At 43.8% G+C, this 10629-nt stretch overlaps 1 protein-coding gene across 1 annotated transcript; it reads right to left on the bottom strand.

Annotated features, from left to right (window-relative positions):
* Positions 1 to 214: 214 nt before the first annotated feature.
* pks1 (polyketide synthase 1) lies at positions 215 to 10347 on the bottom strand (the record flags this gene model as incomplete). The annotated part of the gene is made up of 7 exons (XM_083777754.1): positions 215 to 1519; positions 1757 to 5719; positions 6429 to 6610; positions 7194 to 7397; positions 8656 to 8816; positions 9634 to 9787; positions 10287 to 10347. 7 exons carry the CDS (start codon positions 10345 to 10347, stop codon positions 215 to 217), a joined length of 6030 nt encoding a protein of 2009 aa, XP_083633880.1.
* Between the last annotated feature and the right edge of the window lie 282 nt (positions 10348 to 10629).

Genomic DNA, 10629 nt, shown 5'->3' with positions numbered 1-10629 from the left:
TTTGTTCTTGCTTATTGTAAGTCGCTCTGGATTAAGAGCGTCTGCTAAATGCCTAAATTGTAAATTGTAAATTGTAAAACCTTTACAGATGGCCAAATATATAGTCCGTGGCCAACTGGCCAAATATATCAATTTGTGGAGTCATTGGCATGAAAACGTTTGAGAAACGCTGTTTTAAACATCATGCAATGCTACAAATATATCAGAACCCTTCTTATCTTCCATCCCTACGCTCCTCTAGCATGCTCACCAATGTGTTTAATGTGCTGCTGGGGTCCATGATCCTAACCAGAGGCACATTCACACCTATCTCTTGAAAGATCTGGTTCTGTAAAGTCATGGCCAGCATGGAGTCAATACCCAGGGCATAGAGAGCCGTGTCGTCGTCGCCCATCTCATCGACGGCGACGTTGCTCACGTCACTGACCATCTTTCTCACACTGTCACGTACCGATTCCTGCCGCTGAAGCCTGGGTTCAGTCACCGTATTCTCTTTCAGCTCCACTTCCACCAAAGCCGACAGTCGTTCCCTGAGAGCAGTGTTCTGTGAGAGCACGTGCTTATGCAGATTTCTGAAGTTGAATTTGCATATGACCTGCTGCGGGTTGTTTATCAGCAGACACCTTTCCAGAGTCTCGTGAACCTCGCACACGTCCATGGTCATCATCCCCCTCCCCTCAAGGAACCTCTGGAAATTACCTTTATTCAGTAGGAGACCCAGGTTCAGAGGGCCCCAGTTTATGGCCTGCCCGGCAAGGCCAAGGTTTCTCCGGTAATGACAGAATGTGTCGAGGAAGGAGTTAGCCGCTGCATAGTTACACTGTGACACGTTGCCGATGACAGAAGAAATGGATGAGTAGCAAACAAAGAAGTCAAGTTTGTTGTGCAATGTTGCAAAATGAAGATTTAGTACCCCGCTCACTTTCGGTCGCAACACCATTTGGAAGAGTGATCGGTCAAGCATGTCAATCAATGCATCATGTAGTACCGCTGCACTGTGAAACACTCCTTTGATCGGACAAGAGGGGAACCTTTGTCCGATCTTGGTGATTGCCTCGACCACTTGCCCTGATGCAGAAACATCACACTGTAGATTTAGGATTGCCACGCCCCATCGTCTGTGGAGCGCTTCCATCTCAGTTTGCGTCTGTGCCGACAGAGCACTTCTGGACAGTGTTGCGATGCAACCTCCACCGCGATAAGCGATAAACTTAACAGTCTCAAGCCCCAAACCGGAGAGCCCTCCGGTCACGATGTAGACACATCTCTGCTTAAAGAGTTGTCTTGGCCTCGTGAGCACAGGTATATGAGACCTGTTGCAATCAGATCCTTCGTGGTCTAAGACTATTTGTTCCAGAGTCTTTGCTGTGAAGTAGGACTCCGTTTTCACATTGGTCTGAGACTCTTCTGTGACTTGTGACTTAAATAAATGCCCTTTCAGAGGCAGTGACATTGTGTCCAAACTCAACGACTTCAGCCAACAGGAAATCTTTGCACTCTGTGCCTTTAGACTGGCTCTCTGAAAAACAGCGGCCACGTTAATTTGGTAGATGTGTATATGTTCACTGTCATTTTCAAATATGTTCACTGCGACCGAGGTTGATATTTGATTGTTGCACACAAATATGACATGCCTCTCCGGACTGCCATGCTCCATTATCCCCTGCCAGGATAGGTGAAATGGTGGCAAGAAAACAAATGTAGAACACTGTTCAACGTTCAAGAGTTCTTTTTGGAAACATTGCCGAGAGATAACATTCCACCCTGACCGGTTTGCTGTCAGAGCTACGACTTTAAGTAGACCAGAGGCAGGAGATGACGAGATAATAGCCAACCTTCTGTGCTGTTTTAGCTGAGGTAATGTCCTCTGCAAGATCTCCCATGCCAATACAAAGTATGACATACACGAAATCTCTCTCAATATTGGGAGACTCTTTGTGTCGTAGCATGCTGCTTCAGGAACTGTAACCCTTGAAGCGGCAGCTACAGGGTAACAACAAACAACATGGTCTCCGACCTTCAGTTTGTGGACATCTTCACCAACAGCTGTGACAACGCCACTAAAATCCAAGGCCAGAAGCTTGTGATTGTGTGAAGAGTGCTCGTTCCAGTAAAACGTCTTGCCAAAGATCAGGTGTGAAACACTGACTGGAAAGTAATCACACGAATGCACGCATATATTCATTAGTCGAATCTCAACAGACTCGCCGTGGACTAGATCTCCTTGTGCTTCACAGGGCACGGCAGACACGTTGGCCACTCTATACGGATCAGCAGTTTGTAGGAGAAAGTCCTTCGTATAGACAGCAGGCCTATCCCCCTCATAAGTAGAGTCATTTAAGGGGGTATGTGCTATGGTTGTTGACCAGGCCTGGCCCTTGCTAATCGAGACCTGTTGGTGCTTGCAGCCGTTTATCACCGACACCAACGTTTGAATGTCGTCGCTGGTCACAGAGGCGAGGTCAATCAACTGAAAAGAGAGACCTTCCACCTCTGCTGCACAAGCTCTCGTCATACCGGACAACACAAAGCCAGGACTGATGTGGTCCACAAGCTCCTCGGTGGATCTGTACGTTATGACTCGGAGAGTGCAGGAGCGCTCGCACTGTTTCAGGGCTAGAACCACTTGGCGAAACAGCTCACAGCAAGTAACCAACGCTTCCAGTGTCCTCTCAGATGATAAATGACTCAGATCCTGAACACCCCAAATGAACAGCATCTCTTCTAAATTGGGATTAACGTGAAGTGTTTCATTTAGTATTACTTGAAGTTCACCGGACAGCCAGCTCTCTCGGTTTAAAATAACAGCCGATTCTAGGTGTACATGCGATCTAAGCGCTTTAGCAATTCCAAAATCGTCCTCGAAAACGACAGCCTTTATCTGGGAAATCACGTCAGACGCAGTATGGTTGATTGTGACGCTTTCACTGTGAAAGAAAGGTGACTCGGAAGCATTTGAGCGACAGCCCAAGAAAGTGATTCTCACTTGCCTTAGCTCCACGAGCACATGCCCATCTTTGGAGGAAAAGCATCCGCACACGTCAAGGAAGTCTGCAGTCTCCTGAGTAGCTCTAATGTATATGACCATTTCCGCCTGTAGTGCTCTTGTCACGGCTATGCAACCTATCGCAGAGGGGAATCCCGGCCTGGCTGTTAGCCGTCTGCTAGCTACCACGGCCGTCATCTGCAGGAAATAGTCCAAAACCACAGGATGGAGGAAGTATTTGTGAAGCTGGCACAGAATCTCACCGGGAACTTCAATCACCGTTATAGCTTCCTTGAATTCATGGCCAAATTGCACATCGCTGAGCTGTCTAAAGACAGGGCCGTATTCAAATCCTCCTTGAGAAAGTATCGCGTAAACCTCATTCTTGTCGATGACCGATTTGCACCTCTGTGTGATGACGTCAAGGGAAATGGTGTGTTCTTTTACAGACGGTTGGGAATTTGTGTACCTGCACGTACCAAATGCGTGTGTTGCTGCGGAAGACTGTACCTTGAATGCGGTCTCGTTTTCTGCATGCTCCAGGATGACTTCCATCTGATGAAAGTTTGAACTCAGTGTAAACAGACTGTGAAAAGTTACACTGAGTTGGAGCGAGGAAACGGGCACCTTTGGTGTTAAACTTGACATCATCGCAGCATAAGCCAGTTCAACGTACAGCGCCCCTGGGGCAATGGCAACACCATTGATCTTGTGGTCCCAGAGATAGGGAGTAGTCTCTAATGAGAGAATGCATTTGTGTACTTTATGGTCGTGTTTTGTTTGGGAAATCATCAGTGGATGGTAAGTGGAAACACTTGGTTTGTTTCCTTTTGCCTCAGCTTTAAAGTTCACCACTTTCCTCTGGTTATCAAACTGATAGACTGGAAACGCAGATGGAAGTGTCTCGCAGCCACTATAGACGCGATGCCAATCCACCTGGACGCCTAGTTCAAAGAGTTTCGCAACCATGGACAACATCGCATCATAATCATTCTCTGGCTGCACTGAAGTGAGAACGACGGTGTCATTTCCCAAAGTCTCGAGTATGTTCCTTTGCAGGGCCCTACGAGGACCAATCTCCACGAAGACCAGGTTCCTCCGTGTCTGTTCATCTCCGGCAGCAGCTCTTAGTGTTTTCTCAAATAAAACCGTCTCTCTGATATTCTTCGCCCAATACCTGCCTGTGCTGAAGTCACCGATTGAATATTTATCTCCGGTCACCGTCGAATAAAGCTCACACTCCACGTCATTGATGGCCAGTGGGCCAATGCTTTCCGCAATTTCGCCAACTATGGGATCCATCATGTGGCTGTGGTAAGCGGCTGGGACATCCAAGATACGGAGAAACAGGTTTTTATCTGTAAACTCGCTGCTCAGCTTACGATGGAGCGTGTCTATTGCGTCTGCGTCACCTGACAGAGTGCAGGACTGAGGGCTGTTGAAAGCTGCCAAGCAAACTTTCCCAGAGAAAACAGGAAGTATTTGCAAGACCTTTGCCACGGCCACATGACCGACTACAAGCATCTTGCCTCCTGTGACCTTGCTCTGGAGGGCACTGCGGTGATAGATCACCTTCACTGCATCCGCAAGAGACAAGAGGCCGGCACAGTGAGCAGCAGCCACCTCACCAACAGAGTGCCCAAGAATGGCATCAGGTTTGACACCCCAGTGCTTCAGAAGGCTGGCAATGCCAACCTGTATCGCAAAGATAAGAGGCTGTACGACATCAGGTTTAGTGTGATCATCATTATCGTAGCCGTCTGCAATTATTTGCACGATGCTGATGCTTTTGTAACTCTGGAAGAGGTTCTCAACCTCTCTGACTTTTTCTCTGAATACAGGTGCGTCTCGCAGAAGCTGCTTGCACATGCCCCTGTAGGTAACCCCGTTACCACAAAACACTAGAACCAATCGGATGTCCGACCTGATCGGCACAGCCTTTTTGTTCAGCGAAGTTGTCAGCTGCCTTTCTAAGTCTGAGATGGAAGACGTTAAGAAGGCTTTTCTATACTTGTGTTTGTAATGGGTCCTCATGCATGCCGAGGTGTATGCTATAGCTTGAACGTCAGCGTCTTTATCTCCGCTTAGCCTCTGGTGAGTGTCTGTGATGGACAAGGACAACGACTTCTGTGATGCTGCAGAAATGACAAAGACCTTTGGACAGCCTTGGGCGATCGTTTTGCGAACAGCATTTTGCCTGTATTCTTTTACTACTGCATGTGCATTTGTGCCACCAAACCCAAAGCTATTAATCCCCGCTACTTTCTCCAGCGACCCACTCGTCTCCCATTTCTCACATGTGGTGGGAATCCGTATGTTCAGGGCTTTGGCATCTATACTGGAACTGTGTTCAGAGTAGAACACAGTTGGAACAATGGTTTCATGCTTCATCATTAGCAGTACCTTAATGAGCCCTGCCACCCCAGCTGCAGACTCTGTGTGTCCAATGTTGCTCTTCACAGAGCCGATGCGGAGTGTCTCTGAACCTGGAGGCCTGGCTTTGGCGATGACGTTTGAGATGCTGCCAGCCTCTGTTGGGTCTCCGACTGGGGTTCCGGTCCCATGTGCCTCGATGTACTGGACATTCTGCAGGTCAGACTCTGAGTAGATTGTGCGCAGCAGCTCCTCTTGTTGAACCATGGAGGGTTTGGTGATGGGAGAGACCGAGCGGCCGTCTTGGTTGACTGCCGTTTTGCTGACAACCCCCCAGATTTTGTTGCGGTCTCTCACAGCCTTGATAAAAAAAGAACACCATTGCATTGTTGTTATTATTCGGCCAGCTACTATACTGGGCATCTGTGGAATTCCAATTGTTATTATACGGTATGAATGACACAACATGACTGAAAACTAAATATCTGAATCTGTTCCATTAATGGACTTCACCTGTTTGAAGTGGATGCACCTGCTTGAGGTACTTAGTACCTCAAGTAGTGTAGTAGTGATCTATAAGAGAGTGAGTAGAGAGGCATATATCTCCCCTTATATGTATTTGTATGTATATTGTATATGTTTGGTTTGTATGTATTGTCCTAGACTTTTCTTTTTCATGTATGTTTACACAAGCACAATTCAATCAAAAGTAAATGAAATGAATGGAAATATTCAAAAATGAAAAGAAAATATTGTTACTGTTGGGCTTAAACCTCACCATATTTTAACTTTTTGTGGTTTTCCGTAAATTAACGCCCTACTTGGTCATATACTATACAGAAAAGTAGATCTGCAAGCTATAAACGATTTGAATCCTGAAAACAGAGTAACAGTTTAGGTCAGGACATAATGACAGAGACGATATCCCGATATAGAACTGACTTTCCAACTAATAAAGAAAGACATAATTGACTCATTTCAGAATTGAATTTCATTGCAGCAACTTTTGCGATTTGTCACAGACAAGATATGATTTTGTGACATTAAATAGAGGGAATAAGTAACATACATGTTTCAGTGGTTTTAGCAGCACCACCCCACAGCCCTCTCCTCTGCCGTAGCCATCAGCTGTGCTGGAGAAAGGTTTACTGGTTCCATCAGGTGAGATCATCTTGGCCTTGCTGAGAGCAACAAATAATCGTGGCTCCATGATACAGCTGACTCCCCCACACAGAGCCATCTCACAGTCTCCTGAGTTATAAAATAAAGAAAACAGTTAATTTCATCTACTACCTTTTCTCACTGACGAAAACTAAATAAAAACGAAACTATGGCGACTAAAACTAAGACTAAATATACTGACAATTTTGTCAACAAATAAAACTAGACTATGATGTTAGGGAGGAACTAGTGGAGATCCAGCAGAACTAGAAGATATGAAGTAATTTTATGTTTGGTTGCACTTGGGTGTTGTGCTCTGTAGATCAGCAATAGCTGATCTACAAGTTCACAATGTGTCGCAGCATGGCACGTTGTGAGCTTGTAGAGCGGCTATTTTTGGTGTAAATCAGGTATTATGGCCAAAATAACGATGTCAAAATCAACTGTCAACTTAATTATAATTAGTCAAATAAAAACCTTTCAGAAAATGTAAACAATATGACTAAAACTAAATTAAATTGTATTCAAAATACTATGTCTAAAAAGACGGCAACATTTGCCGTCACAATAACAGAAAGAAACAGATCGACACTCAAACACACAAATTTCTCACTGGATATAGGCGAAACATTTATGCAGGGAAAGGGAACTTGCACAAGCACATAACTCTTACTCTGTTTCATAGCCTGGCAGGCCGAATGCAGTGCCACTAGAGACGAGGAACAGGCACAGTCGATGGCGAAGGATGGGCCGGTGAGGTTGAAGGTGAACGATATCCTGTTGGCGGCCATGCTCATAGCCGTGCCCGTGCCGTGGTAGTGGCTTATCCTGCTGGGACTGTGGCTGAGGATGCGCTCATAGTCCCTGTTCATCAGACCTGCAACAATAAAGTTCAAATTTCTATATACCTTTTGTGTATTTTTCCCGTAAATGAATTAGTACTAATTGATCATACTACAGCGTCACACAAAAGTATAAAAAGTAGCAGATCCACAAGCTTGTAGATAGCAACTTTTTCTATTTTTGAATTTAAGTTTCCTTCTTTTTTTTTCTTTTTTTGTTTTTCTTGTGTGTGGGGGTGGTGTCACACCGTGACATACAGACAGACAGACATGTTCTGCCTGGCTTCCATAGTAATGGCTCAGTGAATGGCAATAAACTCAACCACGTGCTAAGTTCAAAACCAGGATTTACAGTAACGCTACAATTGTAAGCTGTAAGGACTCGCACTATATTGTTCTGAGTAAAACTGTTATCTAAAATTCAAATGTAAAATGTTTCATGCACTCTGCTTGCAGCAAAAGTTAGAGATGTACGATACCATTTCTTCCTTATCGATACCAATAACTTGCATATTGGTCGATACCGAGTAGTACCGATCCGATACCAGTGTGTAATTAAAAATAATATAGGTCTAGGACAAAGTTGGGTCCAGAGACTCTCTGGGTTTCTTGAGGGGGTTCCAAATAGACCCTAACAGGACTGTAACGCTCAGTGTACAAATGGAACCAAATGGACCCTTACAGGTGGACCATTTGTATACTCTCAGTTATGGGTGTCCCTGAAATTAAACGGTTCGAGAACCACTGATCTAGGAATAAATAAAAATCCCATTAATGTCACAGACGAAAAACTGTCTAAGTCCACACTATTTATCCATAATGTATAAATGATAGATAAAGTACAAACGAAGCCTTTATGTGGAGGGGTCAGAATGAAATTTGGACTTAAGACTGTTTTTCGTCTGTGGTACTCTATTGTGCAGCAACAAGTTAGTAAAATAGTTGTAATGTAAATAGTTATTGAGAGAATAAAACAGTAGTGCAACCTCAACTGAAGCAATCAAAATATGACTGTAAAAAAAATATCATCATGTAATGTGACAATTGACGAGGTAACGGGATGGCATAGACTGATACCAGCATTTTAGGCAGTATTGGCAGCTTTTTACGATACTGGAATTCAGCGACGGCTCCAATTTTTTTTGACTGGGGGTGCTGGCTATTTAGAGGGGCTAATTCATCTCGGTTTACATAGAAGTCAGTCACTTGGGCTTGTTTGGAGGGGGGCTTAAGGGGGGGGGGGGGGTCGGAACTCTACCTAGAATGACAGAGATTGGTTACGGTATAGGTTACCTATGTAAACCCCTGTCCTGGTCCCACTGACTGCCTCCATGGCCACACCAGCGTCTTCCAAGGCTCTGTATGTGCACTGTAGCAGGAGTTTCTGCTGGGGATCCATAACATCAGCCTCAGCTTCAGAAATGCCGAAGAATCTGTGATCAACCTCATTGAATCTGAGGAGTAGATGGATGGATATATATCCTTCATTAAGCATTTTCTCTTTTTACAGTAGGCTACTTTTATGTACATGGTTTTCGAAAGAATACTGTATTTTTCCCCCCAATCTGTAGAGAGCAACGGTTCCCAAACCTTTTTAGCTCAAGCCCTGGGACCCAAACTAATAGAAATAGCAGATCTACAAGCTTACAAGTCCACACTTGGTGCCACGTTGTGAGCTTGTAGATTGGCAATTTTCACTATTTTTCTTTTTACATTTATTCATGAAGAATGTTGGAATTGTTTTGATAATTTCTTTATTTTTTGTACATTTTAAGATGTAGAAAACGAAATAAATTGTACTTGCGCCCTACACAAATTGTTCCACGACCCAATCTTGGCTCCCGACCTACTGATTGGTATCGAGTATGCTAATAGCCTACAATACTACTGCTCATCTAGAGACATTTAGATCATGTCAAAGGTCATGTCTCACCTAGACAGGTATGGGCAGTCCCCCCTAGACAGTAGTAGACACAGGTTCTGACACAAAGCTTGACATTATGGTCAAGATTCAATTTATACCCTGAGCAAGCAGTCAGGCTCAATTAGATCAAATGGTAAAAAATGCAACACATACAGTAAGCAGAAACCAGGTTCAAATCCAGGGTAGAAGAGGAAGTTACATTGTATCTTATCTTTCCCCTTTTTACTTTTGTATGCTTTATTGTATTGTTCTATACTGTGCTAAATCAAATCAAATAAAATGTGCAGCTTTAAGAAAAGGTATTTACTGCTGTCACTTAATTTCAATACCCTGTGTCTGGAGCTTACCCATGTATGAGGGCAGCTTTGGTTGTCTGAGTCTTTCCAGGTTTGCTATCATCAGGATCATACCAGTATGCAGTGTCAAACCTTTCTTCTGGGATGTCGGTAACACAGTTCCTCCCCTCCGACAGCACCTTCCAGAAATTCTCCTGCCCCTCGCCTATTACCAAACACAGCCATAGCAGGCAGTGGTGGAAGAAGTACTCAGTTATGTACTTAAGTATTGACATCAAATTGTACTTAAAAGTACAAAAAGTAGAAAGTATTCGTTATGCAGAATGTCCCATTTCACACGTTTTCAAATGTATAAAAGTCATTTGAAATATAGCCGCCATAGGACTGAAGTGGGTAATGTATGTTTTGCAAGAACGACCAAAATCCACAAAGTAACTAGTACCTAGTTTTCAAAAAGTTGTAGCGGAGTAAAAAGTACAATATTTGCCTCTGAGATGTGGTGGAATAGAAGTAATAGGAGAAAATTGGAAATACTGCAGTAAAGTAAAAAAAATACATAAAACATAAAAAAATACATTTAATCGAGTAAATTTACTTTAGTTTATACCACTGCCTATCAGCAAAACACAGCCTTATGTTATAGAATACCTAAAAAGAAAAAAACACTATATAAAAAAAGGGGGAAAAGAATCCTTTATTCTTACCTCCTGGGAAATTGCATCCGATCCCAATAATGGCTATGTCTTCTTCTTCTGTGAGCGCCATGATCATGTTCAGTTAGCAGAGTTGATCGACATATTCTGTTGTCTCGCAGTCATTCTCAAACATACCGGGATTCCCCTAAAATACAGTCTATAAACCATTTCACAAAGATGCTCAACTTGCTGCCGAGTTTGCTCTCAACTGAAGATGTTCCATCTCCATTGCCTTTTATAAACAGTGTCTTGAATCAAAGCAAAGGGGACCATGGGGACAAAACAATAGACACCCGTTGACTGTTACCGACCCACGACGGCTTCATTTGTAACCAAATACTAATTACAGGTT

This window comes from Protomyctophum parallelum, assembly GCF_964188405.1.
Source record: "Protomyctophum parallelum genome assembly, chromosome: 12".
Lineage (NCBI taxonomy): Eukaryota > Metazoa > Chordata > Actinopteri > Myctophiformes > Myctophidae > Protomyctophum > Protomyctophum parallelum.
The sequence above is the reverse complement of the archived record's forward strand: the minus strand, read 5'-3'. Positions and strand labels throughout refer to the sequence as shown.